At 37.1% G+C, this 24,439-nt stretch overlaps 1 protein-coding gene across 14 annotated transcripts in view; it reads left to right on the forward strand.

Moving 5' to 3' along the window:
- The window catches only part of CROT (carnitine O-octanoyltransferase), a 54,363-nt gene that overhangs the window by 9,972 nt on the left and 19,952 nt on the right, over nucleotides 1-24,439 (forward strand). For all 14 annotated transcript variants that reach the window (XM_070507651.1, XM_070507615.1, XM_070507669.1 and 11 more), the window contains 4 exons: nucleotides 4,911-5,019; nucleotides 21,850-21,943; nucleotides 22,284-22,409; nucleotides 23,757-23,858. In XM_070507651.1, coding sequence (XP_070363752.1) covers nucleotides 4,911-5,019; nucleotides 21,850-21,943; nucleotides 22,284-22,409; nucleotides 23,757-23,858 — 431 coding nt within the window. The remainder of the gene's footprint in view (nucleotides 1-4,910; nucleotides 5,020-21,849; nucleotides 21,944-22,283; nucleotides 22,410-23,756; nucleotides 23,859-24,439) is intronic.

The raw sequence follows: 24,439 nt of genomic DNA on the forward strand, positions 1-24,439 counted from the left end.
TAAATAGGCAGCTGGATACAAAGTTTGGAGTTCTGGGGAGAATTCAGGACTGCAGATATAGATTTAGGAGTCATCATTAGCAGGCATAGAAATCGTTTTTAAAGCCATAAGAGTAGCTAAGCTGTCAGAACAAATATAGGTGAAGATGATCAGGGGAACCATTCTTATCACAATCAAATGCAGTATTTGGTGGTCAGAGGAGGAGGAGCCAGCAAAAGAGACCAAGGTAGGAAGAAAACAAAGACAGTGCTCTCCCAGAAGCCAGGCGGTGGAAGTGTTTTTTCTAATGCTCCTGAGAGGTCAAATGAGATAAAAATTAAAAGTGACCACTGGATTTGTCAACGTGATGGGAAGAGAGGCTGTACTTGACAAGAGCTGTCTTAGTGGAAGTTGTGCAAGGGAGCTCACCTGGAGGAGATAAAAGCAAATTGAGGAAGAGGTGACAACATTTGGAAATTAATGCTTGCAAAAAAAGTTTTGATTTACAGTGGGAGATATTATTTTTGTTTTTGTTTTTTTAAAAGATGGGTGATAATTATATCATAGGAATGACATAGGTGAGAAAGAAAAGTAATCTTGTAGGAGAAAGGATAAGGAGCTAAAAACATTGAGAAGGTAAGAGCTGAGAGGATCAAGAGCAGAAAGGGTAGAGGGATTGGTCTCTGACAGGAGCAAGGATGAGAGGGAGTGAAAGTGTGAATCTGGATGGAGATAGATTGGTTAGTTTTGTTGTTGGAAGATGAGGAGGTCCTATGTATTACTTGTGTTTTCCTTGGTGAAATAAGAACTGAGGTTATTAGCTTGGGTGGAAGATCTGAGGAGAAAGGAGAAGGTTTGAAGCTATTTTGGAAAGTGGGAAAAGCAAATATGCTGTGAAAGTGTAGGGCAGCTGAACAGTGTTGAGTACCCTTTTGAGATGTATATTTATGAATTTAAAGTTAGATTAGATGGTGTGTTGGTGTTTTTTTTCTTCAGCATCAATCAGGGGCAGGTGCAGAGGAAAAGAGAGTGAAGGATTTAAGGGTTTTTGCCAGGGAAAAATTATAATGTTGGGCCATGGAATCTATCCTGGATATGGAGGAAATGTGTGTTGAGGGAGAGGGCAGCATGCAGGCTGCTGTGACTAAGAGGATAGTGTCAATAAGGAGGCACTTGTTAGAGTGAGTTTTGTTTTGTTTATTTACTTATCCCCTAAGAGACCATTAAGACTGAGTCAGTCATGCCTTTCATCCTGTTTACCTCATTTTGCCCAAGAAGTTCAGACTTCCCCCTGTCATCTCTTGTCATCTGCATTCATGGATTTGTGCATAGCCTAATTTGATTCAGGTTCCCTACTACTGTGACCCACCCCCCCTCATTCCCCAAACACTTCTGCTCTACTTTCTGGACCTCATGGTCAGCAAAATCCATTATATCCTCAACTTTTTCTCCAAAAGTTCCTGTTTCCTTCTGAAAGGTACTGTCACTGAAACCTGGTTATTCTTTGAGCGTACTACTTTCCTTATAACCATCTCAAGTGGGGATTTTTTTTTCTCTTATACTTTGGTACTAGAAGGCGTGTAGGAGATGTTGGTGTCCTCTTTATTTCCCATCGCCCTTTCCATTTTCCTTTCTTCCTTACAATTTATTCATGCCCCGGGCATTCCCCCCTCAACACACACACACAAGATGCTTATCAGCTTGTATGACCACAGCATGTCAGTGTTGCGGTGAATTTCCTTATGATCATTCCTCTTCATTCAATGATTGCTTTAGCACCAGTCTCATTGTCTTGCTTTCCATTACTACCTCAGTCACATTCTCGATGACTTTAGCTTCCAATTATAGATGATCATGGCCTCTCCTTTCCTTAACTTTCTTCCCGCAGGAATCTCTATCTCTACTCCTTCTCAGGCAGCCACCCACTCCCATGGTCATACCCTACACCTTGTTATTATCAAAAACTTCATTACCTCTAACATCTCAATTGTAGGCATCTCACTGGCATCTCCACTTTTTCTTCCCAACTCACTTCCTTTAGTAGTCCACCTCAGCCACATTTTTCTTTGACCACATTGTGACTTACAATTCATTTACCCTACTGCAGTTCTTCGCAGTTCCATTTCTCCCTCCACCACCCCCAGTCTTCACTTCTGTCTGTGGTTTTTCACTGTAACCGCTCCATTGAATACACATTCAAATCTTTGCCCACCCACTCCCTCCCTATCCCAACCCCAACCATTAAATTTCAATCTTCTGTCTTATTTCTACATATCAAAGATATCTACCCTAGCAATTTACTTGGCCAGAGAAAACCACAAAACTTCACTTACTTTTCTCAGTTTAAACCTCAAGTGGACCCACAGCGCTACCTTGCCGTATTCTTTTGTCAGGTCATTCTCTCACTTCTAGAGAAGACTGTTTCATGCCTTGTCCTTCCTTATTCTCAGCTAGTAAATTCTTTTCTTATTCTCAACAAATATGAAGCAATCTTTCCATCACCAAATTTACCAGCCTATCTGATTAGGCAGAATAATGGCTCCCCAAAGATGTCCGCTTCCTAATCCTTGGAACTTGTTGAATGTGTAGGTTACATGGTAAAGGGATATTAAGGTCGCAGATGAAGTTAAGGTTACCAATCAATTGACCTTGAGATGGAGAGATTATCCTGGATTATTCAAGTGGGCCCAGAGTAATCACAAGAGTTCTTGTAAGTGGAATAAAGAGGCAGAAAAGAGAACAAAGAGATGGCAGCATGAGAAAGTCGTGATCCTCCCTTGATGGCTTTGAAGATGGATGAGCCCACGGATGTGGGCACCCTCTAGAAGCTGGAAAAGTGAAGGAAACAGATTCTTCTAGAAACGGATTCTCTCTCTTCCTCCAGAAAGAACACAGACTTGCTGACACCTTCATTTTAACCCAGTAAGACACATTTCAGACTTCTGGTCCCCAGACCTGTAAGATAATAATTTTGTGTTATTAGTGGTAGTTTGTTACAGCCGTCATAGAAAACATACTCATTCAAATATTTACCCATCTTGCAACCTCCTTGTAATACATTAATGCACAGTCATATACTTTGCCTTCCCTTGTTTAAAATGGATGAACTGTTCTGCCTCCTAAGGACAACCCTTCTATATGGTGCACTGGGCCCCACTTCCTCTTGCCTAATCAAGGACCTTGCTTCTGGATTATCCTCTTTCTCTGTGCTGCATTATCAGTTTTTCCTTTTTACTGGACTGTTGCAATCTGTAATATCTCACATCTTAAAAGAAACAAAATTGACCTCTTGTCTCCTTCAAGTGTCACACCCCAGTCAAAGCCACCATCACCTTTCACTTAGGTCATTCTCACCTGGACCACTTCGGTCACCTCCCAATTGACCTTGCTGTATATTCTCTTGCCTCTTATAATCTCTTCTTCATATAGCAGCTGGAGTGACCTTTGTAAAATATTAATTAGGTTACGTTATTACTCTTCTCCTTTAAAACCTTCGTTGACTTCCTTCCCATCATACTTAAAATTGAAAGTCCTTTATGAGGCCAATATGATCTGGCTCCAACCTTATCTACCATTCTACCCTTTTCTCTCTCTGCTGCAGCTGTACTGAACTTGTCTTCCTTTAAACAAACTAGCTCATTTTTGTCCTAATGCCTTTGTACTTGCTGTTTCCTCTGCCTGGAACTCTCTTCCTGCAGATATTTCCATGGTTCCCTCCTTCACTTCATTTAGGTCTCTGCTCAAATATCCCCCCTTGGGCTCATCCTGAGGTAGCACACTCCTGTCAAGTCACCCCCCTCCCCACCATTTATTGATTAACTTGGCATCAAGTTTATTTTCCTTTGTCTTTGCCAGCCCTAAATTTTGGATAGGATTTGGTTAGTAGACAACAGCAATAAAAGGTTGCGGTGGTAGATGTAAAAGGGTATGGGGATTTTTGAAGGGGAAGAGAGAAGAAATGGTTTGAATGTAACCATGAGAGACAAGGAAAATATATACCTGACCTCTTAGGACTTGAGGAAATAGGATACAAGAGAAAAAATAGTAGTGCTATCAGGACATGATCCTTCTTCATAGTTGATGAATAGATTTCATGGGATAATGTGTATCAAGCATTTAGCACAGTTCCTTGTACATAATATCAACCAGTAAATTTCCTTCCAGTAGCAGTATGTCTTCTCTAACTTTCTTCTTCTTTTTCCTTTTTCCTTTCTTAGAAGAAGCAGGGATCATATAGGAAGAACCTTGTCAAAGGGATTAGTACTTGAAAAATGGGGCTAAATCAGAATAGTCAAAGGTTTACAGCAAGCAAATAGTTTTGGGGGAGTTAAGATGTGCTAGAGGAATCATAGAATCAATTATCAGTGGTTTACCAGTTGTTATCAGAGCCTTAAGTAAAACTACAGATTGGGCAAAATTCTTTCTCCTTGCTACTCAGGCATACAGTGCCCTTACTCTACTAAAAACGATTTTATTGAGAAATCATAGCCAGGTATTACTGCAATTAAATTATCTGAACGATCAACATTAAAATATTCCCAAAGAGAAACTTGTTAGTTCATTCAAATAGCTCTCCTCCAGGATTCCTCTGCTACCCTTTTCCCCTTCCCATTCCTACCCATAAATAAAGCAAGAAATCCCTGCAGTAGTTTGGGATTTATGTGAGTCTCAAGGTGTACAAATATTTGAAACTCCCATGGATTTCTAGATGTTTCTAGAAACATGGACAGGTTTCAAGAGCTTCTATTTATATCATAATAACTGAAATTCCATCATCTTATTAAAGTGTTTGTGTTCATGTGATACAGTTGATGAATATATGATAAAATACTGGAGGAATGGTTATTTTTCCCTATTGGATGTAAATATGCAGCTTTACTCTTGTTTAACTTGAGGGGTTTGAGTCTTATGGTTTCTGTTTCTTTTTCCAGAGAGCGAAGGGCATACTCCAAGTCACATTGCAGTCCTCTGTCGTGGCCGAGTTTTTGTCTTTGATGCAATACAGGAAGGATGTTTGATCACCCCACCAGAGATTCTCAGGTTTTCAAACTACTTTCTTGAGTCTCGTTAGGTCTTAAGCCTATGCTTAATGTTCAGAATTGCTTTTTTATAAGGTGAGAGTAAGCTTAAAAATAAGAATTTTATATATGCTGATTTTTTAAAAATCTACTTTTTTGATTTAAATTAATTTTGTTTTACTAGATACATATGAGTATATTCTACTTGGAGAAAAGGAAAACATTACAAATATTACCAATCCCATTCCCCACCCCAAAATTAATCACTGTTACTAGTTTGGTGTACTCTATCCTTCCAGATCTGTTAGAGAGAATTTATATGTACATACAGATTTTTAAAATAGAATATGTATGTATATTTTATACATAGTATGTATTACATACATAGAAATGGCAGTATATATGTAGTATTATTTTGTGTGTTTATATTTTTAAAGTGTATTCTGGAAAATTTCAACATGTAGAGGGAACTGTATAATGAAGCTCTTCATGTCCTCTTCCCCAGCTTCAACAGTTGTCACCTAGCTTCAACAATTATAAATTCATAGTCTTCTTTCAACTGTACCTCCTTGTACCCTTTCCTTTTCTCACCCATGGATTATTTTAAAGAAAATCTCAGACATAATAGCCTTTCACTATAAATATTTTAGTATGTATCTCTAAAATGTAAGGACTCTTAAAAACATACATGTACAGTACCATTATCACACCTAATGACTTCTAAGAAATTAACAAGAATTCTTTAATATCATTAATGTGCAATCAATTGTTCAAATTTCCTAGATTGTCATATAGACGTCAAGTTGAATACATCTATATATATTTTAAATTATTTTTGTTAAGTATTACAAACATACACAAAAGTGCACACAGAAATATACAGGTGAATACTCATGTAACCACCACCCCGGTCAAGATGTAGAATGTTTCTAGTACTCCAGAAATCTCCTTGTACCATTTCCCAGTTACTGTGCTTTCCCTCCTTCCCAAGGGTAATTGTTTAGGTTGCTTACAGTTTTTATTAGTACAGAAAATGCTGCTGTAAAAATTGCTGTACAAATCTTTTGATGCCCTTGTGCATGCATTTCTGTCTGATTACACCCAGGAGAGGACTTGCTGAGTCATAGGGTATATGTACATCCAAAATAGTTGTACTAATAAGCACTTCCACTAGTGTATGAGTTTTGTAGGAATTCTTTATACATTCTAGATAGAGATATTTATTGGCTTATTTTTATTTTATTTTTATTGCGGTAACATTGATTTATAACATTATATAAATTTCAGTTGTACATTGTAATAATATTTCAAATTCTATGTAGATTATGTCATGTTTACCAGCCAAAGACTAATTACAGTCCGTCACCATACACATGTACCTAAAGACCCCTTTTGTCCTCCTCCCCCTCCCCTTCTCCTCTGGTAACCACCAATCCAATCTGTATTGCTATGTGTTTGTTTGTCATTGTTTTTGTCTTCTGCTTGGGAGTGAGGTCATATGATATTTAACTTTCTCCCTCTGACTTACTTCATGTAGCTAGCATAATACCCTCAAGGTCCATTCATGTTGTCACAAATGGCCAAATTTCATCATTTCTTATGGTTGAGTAGTATTCCATTGTGTATGTATACCACATCTTGTTTCCCCCATTCATCCCTTGATGGGCACCTAGTTTGCTTCCAAGTCTTTGCTATTGGGAATAATGCTGTGATGAACATGGGGTGCAGGTATCTTTATGCATTTGTGTTTTCAACTTCTTTGGATAAATACCTAGCAGTGGAATCATATGGTAGATCATATAGTAGATCTATTCTTAATTTTTTGAGGAAACTCCATACTGTTTTCCATAGTGGCTGCACCAGTTTGCACTCCCACCAGCAGTGTACGAGGGTTCCCTTCTCTCCATATCCTTTGCAACACTTATTTTTTCCTGTCTTGTTAATTATAGCTATTCTGACAGGAGTGAGATGATATCTCATTGTAGTTTTGATTTGCTTTTTCCTGATAGTTAACGATGTTGAATGTCCTTTCATGTACCTGTTGGCCTGTTGGTGTATCTTCTACGGAGGAATGTCTGTTCAGATCTTTTGTCCATTTTTTAATTAGGTTGTTAGTTTTTGTTGTTGTTGAGGTGTATGAGTTCTTTGTATATTTTGGACATTAACCCCTTGTCTGATATATGGTTTGCAAATATCTTCTCTCAGTTGTTAGGTTGTCTTTTTGTTTTGTTTATGGTTTCCTTTGCTGTGCAGAAGGTTTTTACTTTGATGTAGTCCCATTTGTTTATTTTTTCCATTGTTTCCCTTGCCTGGTCAGACATGGTATTTGACAAAATGCTGCTAAGACCGATGTTGAAGAGTGTACTGCCTATGTTTGCTTCTGGAAATTTAATGGTTTCAGATCTTAGATTCAAGTCTTTATTCTATTTTGAGTTGATTTTTGTGTATAGTGTAATATAATGGTCTACTTTCTTTTGCATGTGGCTGTCCAGTTTTCCCAACACCGTTTATTGAAGAGACTTTCCTTTCTCCATTGTATGTTCTTGGTTCCCTTGTTGAAAATTAGTTGTCCATAAATGTGTGGGTTTATTTCTGGGCTCTCGATTCTCTTCCGTTGATCTGTATGTCTGTTTGTGTGCCAGTACCATGCTGTTTTGCTTACTATAGCTTTGTAGTATATTTGTAGTAAATCAGGGAGTGTGATACCTCCAGCTTTGTTCTTTTTTCTCAGGAATTCTTTGGCTGTTTGGGGTCTTTTGTTGTTACATGTAAACTTTAGGATTCTTTGTTATATTTCTGTGAAAAATATTGTTGGAACTTTGATAGGGATTGCATTGAATCTATAGATTGCTTCAGGAAGTATGGACGTTTTAACTGTATTAATTCTCACAATCCAAGAGCACAAAATATCTTTCCATTTCTTTGTTTCTTCTTCAGCTTTATTCAACAATGTTACATGGTTTTGAGTGTACAGATCTTTCACCTCTTTGGATAAGTTTGTTCCTAAGTATTTTATTCTTTTTGTTGCAATTGTAAATGGGATCGTATTCTTAATTTCTCTTTCTGCTACTTTGTTGTTCATGTATAGAAACACAACTGATTTTTGTATGTTTATTTTGTATCCTGCAACTTGACTGTATTCATTTATTATTTCTAAAAGTTTTTTTTATTGGATTCTTTAGGGTTTTCTATATATAAAATCAGGTCATCTGCAAATAGTGACAGTTTCACTTCTTCTTTTCCAATTTAGATCCCTTTTATTTCATTTTCTTGCCTTATTGCTCTGGCTAGGACTTCCAATACTGTATTAAGTAAGAGTGGTGACAGTGGGCATCCTTGTATAGTTCCTGTTCTTACAGGGATAGCTTTCAGTTTTTCTCCATTGAGAATGATATTAGCTGTGGGTTTCTCATATATGGCCTTTATTATGTGGAGGTATTTGCCTTGTATACCTATTTTATTTAGCGTTTTTGTCATAAATGGATGCTGTATCTTGTCAAATGCTTTCTCTGCATCTATTGAGATGATCAAACTTCCCCTCCTCTTCAGTTTTTTGGAAGAGTTTGAGAGGGCTAGGTATTAATTCCTCTTTGAATGTTTCGTAAAATTCACCAGGGAAGACATCTGGTACTGAACTTTTATTTTTTGGGAGGTTTTCGATCACTGTTTCGATCTCGTTGCTAGTGATTGGTCTATTCAGATTCTCTGTTTCTTCTTGATTCAGTTTTGGAAGGTGGAATTTATCCATTTCTTCTAGCTCATCTAATTGGTTGGCGTACACCTTTTCATAGTATTCCCCTAAAATCTTTCGTATTTCTGAAGTGTCCGTTGTAATTTCTCATCTTTCATTTCTGATTTTATTTATTTGAGCCTGCTCTCTTTTTTTCTTGGTGAGTCTAGCTAAAGGTTTGTCAATTTTGTTTATCTTTTCAAAGAACCAGTTCTTGGTTTCATTGATTTTTTTTCTATTATTCTTTTAGTCTCTATTCCACTTATTTCTGCTCTGATTTTTATTATTTCCTACCTTCTGCTGATTTGGGGCTTTGTTTGTTCTTCTTTTTACAATTCCTTTAGCTGCACTGTTAGATTGTTTATTTGAGATTTTTCTGGTTTGTTGAGGTAAGCCTGAATTGTTCTAAACTTTCCCTCCTAGAACTGCCTTTGCTGTATCCCATAGATTTTAGCATGTTGTGTTTTCATTTTCATTTGTCTCCAGGTATTTTTTTATTTCTTCTCTGATTTCTCCATTGACCTAATCATTGTTCGGTAGCATTTTTTGGTCAGAAAGATAGTTGGTATTATTTCACTCTTCTTAAATTTATTGAGACTTGCTTTGTGGCCTAATATGTGACCAATCCTGGAGAATATTCCATGAGCGTTTGAAAAGAATGTGTATTCTATGGCTTTTAGATGGAATGTTCTATATATATCTACTAAGTTCATCTGGTCTCATGTGTCGTTTAAAGCCAATGTTCCCTTGTTGATCTTCTGTTTGGATGATCTGTCCTTTGGTGCAAGTGGAGTGTTAAAATCCCCTACTATTATTGTGTTACTGTCTATTGCTCCTTTTATGTCTGTTAATAGTTGCTTTATCTATTTCAGTGCTCCTATGTTGGGTGTATAGATATTTATAAGTGTTATATCCTCTTGTTGGCTTGTTCCCTTTATCATTATGTAGTGCCCTTTGTCTCTTGTTATAGTTTTTGCTTTATTTTATTTTTTTTTTAAAGATTGGCACCTGAGCTAACAACTGTTGCCAATCTTCCTTTTTTTTTTTTTCTGCTTTTTCTCCCCAAGTCCCCCCAGTATGTAGTTGTATATTTCAGTTGTGGGTCCCTCCAGCTGTGGCATGTGGGACACCGTCCCAACCTGGCCTGATGAGCAGTGCCATGTCCACGCCCAGGGTCCAAACCAGCGAAACCCTGGGCAGCCATAGCAGGGCGTGGGAACTTAACATTTGGCCACGGGGCTGGCCCTAGTTTTTGTTTTAAAGTCTGTTTCGTTGGATATAAGTATTGCTACGCCTGCTTTTTTTTTTTTTTTTTTTTTTTTGCCATTTGCATGGAGTATCTTTTTCTATCCCTTTGCTTTCAGTTTGAGTGTTTTTAGGTCTGAAGTGTGTCTCTTGTATGCAACACATTCATGGGTCTTTTTTTTTTTATCCAGTTGGCCACACTATGCCTTTTGATTAGATCATTTAGTCCATTGACATTTAAAGTAGCTATTGATAAAAAATGTACTTATTGCCATTTTGTTACTTTTTTTTCCTGGGTGTTTTAGTAGTTCTTCTCTATTCCTTTCTTCTTCTCTTGCTCTCTTCCCTTGTTGTTTGATGGCTTTCTTTAGTATTATGTTTGGGTTCTTTTCTCTTAGCTATTTGTGTATTTATTATAGGTTTCTGGTGTGATTACCATGAGGTTCATATATAATAATCTATGTATATAACAATCGATATTGAGTGGATGGTCTCTTTAGCTCAAGCTGTTTCTAAAAGCTCTATTCTGTTACTCCCCTTCTCCCACATTTTATGTTTTTGATATTATCTCTAACCTCTTTTTTCGTGTGTGTGTTTCCATTATCCTCTTGTTACTGAAATAGCTAATTTTAGTACTTTTGTCTTTTAACCTTCATGTTATCTTCATGGGTGATCTGCTATCTTTACTATATTTTAGCCTTTACCAGTGGTTTTAGTACCTTTTTTTTTTCGATAATTTCCTTATTCCTATTTGTGATCTTCTCTTTCCCATTTTAATAAGTCCCTTTAGTGTTTCTTATAGAACTGGTTTATTGGTGATAAATTCCTTTAATTTTTGCTTGTCTGGGAAACTCTTTCTCTCTCCTTCCATTCTGAATGATAACTTTCCAGGTAGTGTATTCTTGGCTATAGGTTTTTTCCTTTCAGCACTTTAAATATATCATGCTACTCTCTTCTAGCCTGTAGGGTTTCTGCTGAGAAGTCAGCTGATTGCCTTATGGGGTTTCCTTTGTATGTCAGTTGTTGCCTTTCTCATGCAACTTTTAGCATTCTCTCTATCTTCAATCTTGGGCTTTTTAATTATAATGTGTCTTGGTGTGGGCCTGTTTGGGTTTATCTTGTTTGGTGCTCTCTGTGGTTCCTGTACTTGGATGTCTGTTGCCTTCCTTATGTTAGGAAAGTTTTCATTTATTATTTCTGCAAATAGATTCTCTTCCCCTTTGTCACTCTCTTCTCCTTCTGGGACACCCATAATATGAATGTTAGTGCACTTGATAGTGTCCCAGAGTTCCATTAGACTGTTCTCATTCTTTTTAATTCTGTTATCTGTTCAGCTTGGGTGATTTCCTCTAGGCTTTCGTCCAGCTTGCTGCTCCATTCTTCTGTGTCATCTACTCTGCTTTCGAGTCCCTCTAGCGAATTTTTCATTTCCAGTATTGTATTTTTCATTTCTGATTGGTTCTTTTTTATATTTTCCAATGCTTTGTTGACGTTCTCACTGTGTTCATCCAGTCTTCTCCCAAGATCATTAAATATCCTTATGACTTTTTGTTTTAAGTCTTTGTCAGGTAAATTGTTTATTTCTGTTTCACTTAGTTCTAGGATTTTGTCCTGTTCCCTTGGTTGAACGTTTTCCTTTCCTTCCTCATTTTACCTCTTTCTCTGTGCTTATATCTATTTGTTAGGTGGGTCAGCTGTGTCCCCTGATCTTGGAGAAGTGGCCTTATGTAAGTGATGCCTTTTGAGGTGCAGCTGTGTGCTTCCCTCTCCTCACCAGTCCAAATGTTCCATGAGTGACCCCTGTGTGGGCTGCTTGTGTCCTTCTGCTGTGTCAGGGTTGCTCTTGCTGCAGGTACCCAGGGAGTCTGTGTTTCCTCCCCTCGGCTGGCTGTTTGTAAATCTGGTTTGGGGAGTCCCAGTACAGTTGGCTACAAGGTCTAATAGCACACTCCTGTTGCAGTTTTTCTGTTAAGTGAATAGGCCCCTAGTGTGGCTGGTTGCTAGGCTCAGGGAATTAAAATTGCTGTAGGCCTCAGGCCTGCAAAGCTGTTGTCAGGTCTATCAGCATTGCAGCTGAGTAGAGCTGGCCCCAGGCACAGGAGCAGTCAATTGTTTCAGGCTTTGGAAGGCATGTCCTATTCCATATGAGGCTTTTTGAGAAGCACAGGTCTTCTGCCACTGATAAACCCCACCCCCTACAGTTTCACACCCACCATTGACACTGTGCTGGCCTGCACACACATCCCGAACCCCTGGAGTGTACCCAGTAGCCACACTGTGGGTGCCCCCACACTCTCCACCAATGCCCCACACATTCCCCATCTGCTAGGCCCTGCCTCACAGAATAGGACACACTACTTGCTTGCCTGCAAGTTGATGCACCCAGTCTGTATAGGCTAACAAGTAGCCTGAGGGCTTGCTCTTGGGTGGGTCCAGTCCTTAAGGTGAGCTGCCTGCCCTGGCTGAGCTGAATTATATTTGCACTCTAGTGGGTGTGGCACACCTCTGGGGTGATCAGCCAGGGGTTGAACTCCAATGGCATCTGCCACAGTCTATGTCAGCATGCCTGTACTAGGTCATAATAATGGCTTCCGCCAATGTCTCAGCCCCCCATTAGGTCTCACCTCTACCTGAGATGCACTCAGAGCCTCCCAGGTGAGTCTCTTTTCACTCAAGGACTGTGCACCTTTCTGGTGATTTTAGGTTGCTTTCCGAGATGGATGTATTTGTGCATGGGCCCTTTAAGAGCTAGGTTTTTCGGCTTATGTCCCATAGCTTTTCTAGAGGTATTCCCTGTTGCAGTTAATAACCAGCAAAGGTAGATATTATGATCCTTGTCTCAGTTGTGCTGAGTCTGAAGAATGCTTATAGTAGTAACACACCCATGCTCAGGTTCCCACTCCTCCAGGGAAGGCTGCATACCTTAGGGTTGCTCCTGGCCAGCTGGCTGTAAAGCTCCACAGCTCGCAAAAGCAGCTTTTTTCTCTCCAGAAGGAATTTCTGTCTCTTCCACCTCAGTCAGCACTGTCCCTTGTTGTGTGGGTTCTTTTTATCCAGTTTTCAGTTCTCTCTCAGGGGTAATTTTCCAAGAATAGTTGTAACCTGGTTGTGTTCATGGGAGGAGGTCAGTTCAGAGTCTGCTTAAGCCACCATCTTGACAAGATCTCCTATTTGTTGGTTTTGTGTTGAAATCCATAGAGTAGAAGATGTCTCTAACTGCTCTTTCCTTCCACTAAAGATGTCTTTTTGATCAACAGAAATTCTTAATTTGAATGTTGTCCGATTTATTAATCTTTTACCATATGGATTTTACTTTTCATATCATGTTTTAAAAAAATTCTCCCTCAGTGTCAAGAAGATATTTTCTTATACTGTGTTATACACTTTTATTGTTTTGCCGCCCATATTTACATTAACAGTCTGCCTGCTGGGCCTAGTGCAGTGGTGTTTACAATTAATTAATCACAGCCAGTTACAGATTTCTTTGTTCCTTTTCCACTCCCACTGCTTCACTTGACTAGCCTTAACAAAAATTAATAAAAAATAAAAAACAATCTGCCTAGAATTGATTTTTGTATGTAGCATGGAAGGAGTAGTTGTATTCATTTAAAAAATAGTGTTATTTTAGGTATTTTTCTGCAGTTTGCTTCTTTCAGTAAATAATAAGATAGTGGTATTTTCACAGTGGAACAGATACATCTACGTTGTTCTTTTTAACTGTTGCGTAGAAGTCCATCAAATGGACATATAGTCATGTACCACATAATGACATTAAGGTCAATGAAGGACCACATATATAATAGTGGTCCCATAAGATTAGTCCCACATAGCCGAGGTGTGTAGTAGGCTATACCATGTAGGTTTGTGTAAGTACACTTTATGATGTTTGCACAACAATGAAATTGCCTAACTTGTCAGAACTATCCTCTTAAGTGATGCATAATTATACTATGGTTTGACCATTTCTCCATTGGTACACATTGAGCATTGAGCTAGTTTCCATTTGCTGCTATAACAAATAATGAACATTTTCAAGCATATATCTTTGTGTATTTGGGAGAAAATATCTGTGGTTTGATATTAAAAGTGAAATTTCTGGATCATAAGATATATACGCTTAATGTTTTTAACCAAGTCAAATTGTCATCCAAAGCAGCATTGCGTTCCTTGCCAGTATTTTATAAGAATACCCACTTCTCCACATCATTACTAACAAGGTAAAATTAAACTTAAAACATATAGTGAACTGACAGGTGAAAAACGGTTTTCGATGTTGCTTGAATTAGGGTATCGTTACTAGTGAGGCTGAATATTTTTATATATGTTTATAGGCCATTTGTAATTTTTCTGCTATGTGTTGCTTTTGCCTATTTTTCTATTGGCTATTTTTTATTGTTATTGATTTGTAGCAGTTATTTATATATCTGGACATTAATCTTTTATCAATTATATGTGTTACAAAGATTTTTTTCCAGTTAACTTAAAAAAATGGTTTTTGGTAATTGTACAGACATTGTTAATTTTAATATAGGCCAATTTATCCATCTTTTAGGCATTTTGCTTTTGTGGTTTGAATATTTATGTATATTCTGCTTATATTTTTTAATTTGTTTGGTCCAAATTTGACATAATTATTAGATTAGGTTTATTAATTAGCTTACTCAAAGCCACTTTTCCAGAAATGGCATACATATCATCTGTGGGCTAAATTCAGCCTGTGAACTGTTTTGGTTAGATAGCAGAGAATTTGAATCACTATTTGAAAATCAGGGGGCCGGCCCTGTAGCTGACTTGTTAAGCTTGCGCACTCTGCTTCGGCCGCCCAGGATTTTGCTTGTTCGCATCCTGGGTGCAGACCTAGCACTGCTTATCAAGCCGTGCTCAGGCGGCATCCCACATAGCAGAACTAGAAGGACACAAGGCTGAAGAGACAGGCAAAGGTCAAATCTAGGCCACAGCTAAGGCGCTGGGACTTTAGACCACAAGGAACCACTTAAAAATTTTAAGCAAAGGTGAAATCAAATCTGAATTTTAAGGCCATAAGACTGATGACTGCAGAGGATGTATGGAGACAAGAAAACCACCGTGGAGGTTGAATTAACAGAGCTAAAAATCTGAACAAAGAAACTTTGATATAATTTTTTAAAGAGAAACCAGAAATCCATATTTTTATGTGAATTCTCCTGATTTTTATTTATTTTTAATTTTTTCTTAAGATTAGCCCTGATCTGACATCTGTTGCCAATCTCTTTTGTTCTTCTTCTCCCCAAAGTCCCCCAGCACATAGTTGTATATTCTAATTGTAGGTCCTTCTAGTTCTGCTGTGTGGAATTGCTGGGTCATAACTCTATGTTTAACCATTTGAGGAGCTGCCAGGCTATTTCCAAAATGACTGCACCATTTTACATTCACATCATTAGTATGTAAGGGTTCCAATTTCTTCACATCCTCACCAACATTCTCTATTGTCTGCCTTTTTGATAATAGCCATCCTAGTGTGATCTCATTGCGGTTGATGTTCACATTTCTATAATGACAGTGATATATATTAAATGTCTTTTCATGTGCTTATTGATCATTTGTGTGTTTTCCTTGGAGGAATGTCTATTTAGATCCTTTGCCAATTTTTAATTGGGTTATTTGTCTTTGTATTATTGAGTTCTAAGACTTGTTTTGTTTTTTGCTGAGGAAGATTATTCCTGAGCTAAGATCTGTACCAGTCTTTCTCCACTTTATATGTGGGTCACCACCACGGTGTAGATTGGCGCTCAGAATCCGAACCCACAAATCAGGGCCGCCAAAGCAGAGCACTTTGAACTTAACTACTATGCCACAGGGCTGGCCCCTAAGACTTCTTTATATATTGTAGATACAAGTCCCTTTTCAGATGTATAATTTGCAAATATTTTTCTCCCATTCTGGAGTTGTCTTTTCACTTTCTTCATGGCCACCTGTGAAGCACAAAAGTTGTTTTGATTTTGACAGAATCCAGTTTATCTATTTTTTTCCTTCATTGCTTGTGCTTTTGATGTCATAACTAAGAAACCATTGCCTAATCCAAGGTTGTGAAGATTTATACCTTTGTTTTCTTCTAAGATCAGGGTTTTTTTTGTTTGTTTGTTTATTTGTTTGTTTTTGTGGGAAGAGGGCAGGGAGATAATTTCTAAAGGTACATCTAATTTAAAATGTTGACAGAAATTGAAGTGGAGAAACCCAGCAAGCATTGAAAATTTGGTACCAGAAATTTCGAGAGAAAATAAGGTTGAAGTTGAATGAATGAAGAGTTTCCTCTTGCATAAAGGTGATAGTTGCAGCTATTAAAGAGGTGGGTGAAATTACCAGGGGAGAAACTTGTAGAAGAGATTGGGGAAGGCTAGTGACAGATGTAGAATTGGAAAAAGGTGGAGTCTCTCATGTTAAGGCACTAAAATGGAGCTGGGCAGACATGAGGAGAAGAAGAACAAATTCCTTCTTCAGGATGAACTCTTGAATTCATTATATGCCTGAAATGCATCTGCAAGTCTTCTCAAGGAAGATAAGATTACCAGGACAGAGACCCTGTTCCTGTCAGGAAGATACGATTATTGGGACAGAGACCCTGTTCCTGACAGTCATCTCCTACATTCCTAAGCTTAATAGCTTGTTTCAACGGATTGAAACAATGATTACATTGTTTCCCAATGTAATTACATCTTCCCAATGATTACATTGTGCCTGCAATTTGTTAAAAGACATTCCTTCCCAGGCCAGCCTGGTGACCGTAGCAGTTAAATTCACATGCTCCACTTCGGCGGCCTAGAGTTCACTAGTTCGGATCATGGGTGCGGACCTATGCACCACTTATCAAGCCATGCTGTGATGGGCATCCTACATATAAAATAGAGGAAGATGGGCACAGATGTTAGCTCAGGGCCAATCTTCCTCAGTGGGAAAAAAACAAGATATTCCTTCCCTTTTTTTTTTTGCATTTGTTAGCCATGACTATAAAACTTTTCTTCTCCCTCCAACAGCTAGAACACAATTCAAGTGCTACTTGAATCTGTGCTTCCCGGGCTGCAGCCCTAACAAACCCCAAATAAACTTCTTTTTGTTTTAAGTTTACCAGAGTCTACCTCATAATCGATTAGCACAGAAATTTGGGGAAACACCCCTTTGGCAGTGGAAGGAGAATAAATGGTAAATGAAAAAGACAAAGAGGTCAGTGAGGTAGGGAGACCACAATGGGACAGTGCTACAAAAGCCAAGACAGAGATAATTTTAAGATTTACTCCTGGCTGTTAAATACTGTATGATGAGGAAAATAAGTCTGAGATAAAGCTACTAGGTTTGTTTTATAAGATGCTATTGGTAACTTTCAGAAATGCAGTTTCAGGATAATCACTGGAGAACAAAACCTGATTACAGTAAATTAAAGAGTAAGTGGAAAATAATAAAGGCAGAAACCAGATTTTGAGGAAATATCAAGAGTAGAATATTTTTAAAGATGTATGCTTCTGAAATGAAATGTTAATACAAACCTTTGAGCTTTTAAGTATCAAAACTTGCACTTGTAGCTGAAAAACAGGTGCATACATAGCCGAATTAAAGGAAAAGAGAGATTATCCTAGTTACCAAATCTGTACTTTTTTTTATTTGAACAGATAATTTATTTTTTAAGCCACTTTATTGAGGTATGATTAACATACGAAAAGCTGTACATATTTATTATGTACAACTTGCTGAGTTTGGAGGTAAGTATACACCCATGAAATCATCACCACAATCTATACTATGAACATATCCATCATCCCCAAAAGTTTTCCACTCTTTGTTTGTTATTAATAATTTTTTGTGATAAGAACATTTAACATAAGATCTACTCTCTTAGCAAATTTTTAAGTATACAATACAATATTGTTAACTACAGGCACAGTGCTATACAGTACATCTCTAGGACTTACGTATCTTGGATAACTGAAACTTTGTACCCTTTGACTAATACCTCCTTATTTCTTCCTTACCCAAATCCCCGGCAACCACTATTCTACTCTAGCTCTGCAAGTTTGGCTATTTTAGATTCCTCATAAAAGTGATATCATATAGTATTTATCCTTTGCGTCTGGCTTATTTCACTTAGCAGAATGTCCTCCAGGTTCATCCATACTATTGCAAATGGCAGAATTTCCTTCTCTTTTTAAGGCTGAATAATATTCCATTCTATGTGTATATGAGATTGTTTATCCATTCATCCATAGATGGATATTTAAGTTACTTCTGCCTGTTGAATATCGTGAATAATGCTGCAATGAGCATGGGAGTGCAAGTGTTTCTTCAAGATCCTGATTTCAGTTCCTTTGCATGTATACCCAGAACTGGGATTGCTAGATCATATGGTGGTATTAGCAAAACCGAAGTGGGTTCCTTCCTGGCAAGTTAAATCGGACTCTATATCAGAATTAGTTGTCTCACAAAGTAAAGTATATTTGCAGCAGATAGGAGACCATGAGGAATCATTTCCAGAGTCATGGGCTCCCTGAACAAAGAGAAGCAAGGACATTTATTTGGATGGGGAATGAATATTCAAAAGGGGGAGGTGGGTATTCTCTTGCACAGGCTCAGCTGGGAAACGCGCTTCCAGCTACACTGCAGGTTATGGGAATAAGGCCTAAGCCCCTCCTGGAGAGATCTTAGCATTAAAAATAAGGCAAAGGTCATAGGCGGAGCTCTTGTGGTGAGGCTTGCTGTGGTTCAGGGTGGCTGGTGATGGCATCTCCTTAACATAACAAAAGGAAAAAGAACAATTTGGAAAAACAGTTAAAATATCTAAATCCACCCTTGAGTTCGTGGGGGTGACTAGTTGGTGACAGTAGTTCTATTTCTAATTTCTTGAGGATCCTCCATACTGTTTTCCATAGCGACTGTACCAATTGGCATTCCCACCAACAGTGCACAAGGGTTCCCTTTTCTCCACATCCTCACCACCACTTATCTCTTGTATTTTTATAGTAACCATCCTAACAGATGTAAGTGATATCTCATTGTGGTTTTGATTTACATTTCCTCGATGATTAGTGATGTTAAGCACCTTTTCATGTACCTGTTGGCTATTTGGATATGTTCGTTGAAGAAATGTCTATTCAGTTCCTTTGCACATTTTTAAATCAGCTTATTTATTTTTTTACTATTGAGTTGTAAGAGTTCCTTATATATTTTGGATATTAACCTCTTATCAGATATATGGTTTGCAAATATTTTCTTACATTCTGTAGGTTGCCTTTTCATTTTGCTGTTTCCTTTACTGTGCAGAAGCTTTTAGTTTGAAGCTTGTCTATTTTTACTTTTGTTCCTTGTTCTTTTTGTGTCATACCCAAGAAATGCTTGCCAAGGCCAGTGTTAAGAAGCTTTTTCTCCATGTTGTTTTCTAGGAGTTTTATTGTTTCAGGCCTTACATTTAAACCTTTAATCCATTTTGAGTTGATGTTTGTGTATGGTGTAAGGTAGGGCTCCAGTTTCATTCTTTCATATGTGGCAATCCAGTTTTCCCAACACCATTTATGTAAGAGACTGTCCTTTTCCCATTGTGTTGTCTTGGCACCTGTGGCTACCTCAGTTGACTATATGTGGGTGGATTTATTTCTGGGCTTTCTCTTCTGTTACATTGGTCTTTTTATATCTGTTTTTATGCCAGTACTGTACTATTTTGATTACTGTAGCTTTGTAATATATTTTGAAATCATGAAGTGTGATGCCTCCAGCTTTGTTCTTCTTGCTCCCAATTGCTTTAGCTATTCAGAACATTTTGTGGTTCCATGTTGTTGACAAAAATAAACCATAACCAATCTATAAATGAAAATTTGGGTGAGTTTATTCTGAGCTTAAGTCTTAGGATTATAACCCGGGAGAGTCTTTCCACAAAAGAACAGAGCACTCCAAAGAAGTCGGGGTACACAGGGTGGTTATATACCCTCAAAGAGGGTGTTTCACATATGATTGAAATGTCCCTCCCACAGTAGTCACAAGATCGCCCTGTCAGCACAGCGCTTGATGGACACAGCAGGTAGTGGGTCTGCTATCTCGGTGGGCGTAGCAGGAGGCAAGTCTATTGTCTCAAGCTGGGCAGTCACAGGTGAGCGCAGCAATCAGTGTCCAGCCTAAGGAAAGATACTTAATCTTTAAGGAGATGCCGACAACGTTGGGAGGGGGAGAGAAGTTGCACCTTTATCTCAAGGGCCTTTGTTCTTGCCATAGGGAATCTCTAAAGCAGATATACAATGCATGCTCAACGGCCTCGGTCAGGCCGTTTTGGAAAGACACGGTCAGGCCAAATTAGGTTTATACCAAATGGCTTCCTCATATACTCCAGTATATCCTATTGCTTGCCATTTTTATTTGTCAATGTGAATTTTAGCATTTTTCTTCCCGTTTTTCTATGAAAAATCCTATTGGATTTTGATAGAGATTGCTGAATCTGTAGATCACTTTGGGTAGTGTGGACTTCTTAATGGTGAAGATTTGGGCAGTTATTATCTGACCTTTAGTTATGAAATTTAAAATGTCATTTCAGGTTTAATACATTTTCCCTGGTAATTTCTCTTTGATAATGACCACCTTTTATGAGGTGGTCATTTCTCACTGAACATGAAAATGGCCTGTATCAGGGAGCAGGAAAAAGTCAATAATCAAAACTGGTGCTTTGAGGTAGTAAGGGAAGGGCAGCAACCAGTACCATATGAAGAAAAACGGTGAGGTGGATTTTATTACTTTAGCATTCAGAATTTATGGTAGTCACTATACCCACCACGTAACCACAAACTCTAGAAGCTTTATTTGTAATTGAAGCAAAATCAGAGTTAGCGAAGACAAGTAAGCAGGAAGAGGCAAGGCAAGTTGCTGCCATCGTGGATGCAGAATGTTTGGTGAAGAAGCCCTAATCTGCACCACAGGACACCATTCTTGTTCAAATAAAGAGGGAGGAATTTTGCAGCAAGGAATTGATTTCTTCATCAGTATTACAGAAATAATAAAGGAACAGAGCAATATGCAAATCAATAATTGTATTTTTTCAAGTTTTGGATGAACGCCACAAATAAGAGTTGGCTACTAGTGGTGCCTTTTGATGACTTATTAAGGTACATTAGCTCACTTTCCAAGAAACCCTTGGAAGCTTTTAAATTGAGGTAGTTTCTTAGCGTGTGCCATGAAGAAATAGGGCTGAAACTAAATCTCTGTGGGTTTTTTAGTCATGAAAATTTATTTGTTTAGAAACAACCCTGTAAATAACCTGCCATATATTTAAAGATACATGAAACTCATCATGGATCTGGGCATATAGAATGCTATGGTGGGAAATAATTTATCCTTATCTAATAGAGTCTTTAAAATATAATGGTTATAAGTAACAATGCACATGTGAAAACATTTAAAACTGACTACGTGGTACTTGTATTTTTGGGCTTAAACACAGATACTCATTGGGTATAGAGTAAGTCCTCTGTTAAATATACATGCACATAGTTTCTAGTTAGATAAGATGTGCATGATGTTTGAGATTATTTACCAGAATATTTTTCAAGTTCTCCAATGTAAGAAATATTTACTTAGACCCCAAAAGTGAATTTACATTTTGAAAGTATAAATTCTATCAGCCAAACACCAAATTTATTTACTTAAGTTATTGTTAAATATACTTTTGGTGTTAATAGGCTACATAATCACTTTTTTAAAAAAAAGATGTGGTGTAAGAAATAAATACATTGCTGTTGAGGTCATAATCTCTTCCTTTGGATAATATATCAAAACATTTAAATAATGATAAACATTATGACTTATTGAAGGCCAAAGTAGCTAGTGATCCTGCCTGTGCTCTTTTTGAATCCTCTTTCTTTAATCTTCAATAAGGCAGTTGACATACATCCATCAGAAGTGCCATAGTGAACCTGACGGACCTGGGATAGCAGCATTAACTAGCGAGGAGCGAACTCGTTGGGCTAAGGTTGTAATTTATACTTGTCTTTTTTTTCCCTCTTGAGGTATAATTGACCTGTAACATATTTCAAGTGTACAATATAATGATTCAATATTTGTACGTATTGTGAAATGGTACCACAATACATCTAGTTAACATCCATCACTACACATAGTGACAAAAGTTTTTTTTGTGATGAGAATTTTTAAGATCTACTCTCTTAGCAACTTTCAAATATACAGTACAGTATTATAACTATAATTTACACTTTTCTTAGTGAACCTTTTCCCTAAGAAACTATTTTGAGGTTTTCTGGATATAGTGTATTTAATTTGTAACATTTAATCATTGTTTCCTTGACCTTTAGGCACGAGAATATTTGGTTAGTCTTGATCCAGAGAACTTGACTATGTTAGAAAAAATTCAGAGCAGTTTACTGGTGTATTCCATAGAGGATGGCAGTCCACATGTAACACCAGAAGATTATTCTCAGGTACTTAACTATCTTGTTCTGTTATTTCTTCCCACAGATTTTTCTGGAGGACTGTTGTGTATTGAATGAGAGAAGATTTTTTTTGTTACTTGCAGGCTCTCCAAACTTTTTCTTAGCTATGATATATACATGTACCAAATTGAATCTTATATATAAATAAATAATGCTTTGTAAATTCTTGCCCCATTGTTTAGTTCTGTTTAGATATTTCTTGAACATTGTTTAAAGAAAATATGAGTATTGTTTGCTAACCACATGTCAGCGTTTCCCAATCTTTTCATTGATTGCATATATAGAAAATTTGCACAGGGCACTAGGCTAAATGAGCTTTTCATGCCAAAGGTGATATGAGACTCTGCCTATGACCCACACCAGTGTACTTTGACACCTTTGTTGGTAAAGTCTGTTTTAAGAATTATTTCACTTTTGTAAGTAATTTATCATTTGGTTTTATTGAACACGCTGACTTTAGTGAATTTAAGGGTAAATGTGGCCTTGCTTTGTTTTTTTTTACCCTGGGGTAATATTATCATTTCCTGTGAAGTAATAAAAGGTATTAGTCATATTTGTAGAAGTCTCATAGTCTTTTGAAAGCACTTAAATTATTTCACAATGCACTCATCAAAATTAAATGACAGGAATAATATAATACAGGATTGAAAAACCTTGTAGCTAGAAACCAACTTTTCCTCTTCTTTAACTGTGTTTTTTTTTAGTAGAAGAATTACCAAACTTCTTGAGGAATATGTTTTAATGCAGTGTTGTTCAAATTTTTTTTACTGCAATCTATAGTTATACAGTTAGATTGGAGCCCGCTACACACACGTATGTATGTGTACACATGCATATGTCGTTTCATAAAACAGCAGTTACTTTTACTATCTCATATACTCTGATATTTATATTCTATTTAATTCTTTCTTTTTGTAAAGAATGTTCACTGTGATGCACTAAATTGATTTCATGACCCACTAATGGGTCAAAAGCTACCATTTGGGAAACAAATGAATTCTTGAAATATTTTCCTCATAACTAGACTTTAATGACTAAACTTAGCTAGGCCTTTTACACTATTCGAGTTGCAAAAGCCTTCTCTTTTCCATTGTATGTCCTCTAAACATCCATGAATATTGTACAGCATTTTTTTTTCTGCTAGGGTTTCTTGAGATTTTGAGAAGTATCTAAAGTCAGGGCCAGAATATTATTATCTCTTGAGTATAATTGTTATTATTTTATTAAATTTGGATTACCTGATGAGGAAAAATGAGATAATATATGTATAAGATATAAATACTTACAAACCAATATTAAAATCCTTTTAATTTGGAAATATTCCATTTATTTTAGGTAACTACAATGCTTCTTACTGGAGACCCAACAGTGCGCTGGGGTGACAAATCCTATAACTTGATTTCCTTTGCTAATGGAGTATTTGGCTGTAATTGTGATGTAAGTAAACTACTGAAGTTATTTTTTTCCTTTTAATGTTTTAGGTTAATTTAATGGCAATAAAGTACAGTACTTACATTGTGCTGTGGTAGTATAAGTAAACATTTCTTTAGTTTTATGGCATTATAGTAAAAGGTTTAGTTATGAATTCTCAGTGAAAGTAGAGTATAGGGCAAGTTATTTTCATCTGTAGTAAGGCTAACAGTTAGGTGTGTATAAAATTTGTATGTATTTTTCCGCAGTATAAGCTCTTTAAAATCCACTGTTACTTGTTTGTTGAGAATTACAACCTATTTTAAAAGTTATTGTATAGCATTATGCATATGTTCTATGCACAGAGAAATATATCTGGATTTATTTCTAGATTTACGTAATAATTTTGTATACCTATTTCCCCTAAAATGGCATATGATCTTTGGAACATTATTTGTTTACACTATGGATATTAAAATGTCTGGTACTTAATACCACTTTTTACCTTCTTCATTAAAAAAAACCCAAAACTTTTCTTGTTTCTCTTCTGTTCTCCCATAGTCATCTTTATTAGCTCTATCTTGCCAGTTTCTGAGGGACATTCAGGA

The sequence above is a fragment of the Equus asinus genome, chromosome 1 (assembly GCF_041296235.1).
Source record: "Equus asinus isolate D_3611 breed Donkey chromosome 1, EquAss-T2T_v2, whole genome shotgun sequence".
Taxonomy (NCBI): Eukaryota; Metazoa; Chordata; class Mammalia; order Perissodactyla; family Equidae; genus Equus; species Equus asinus.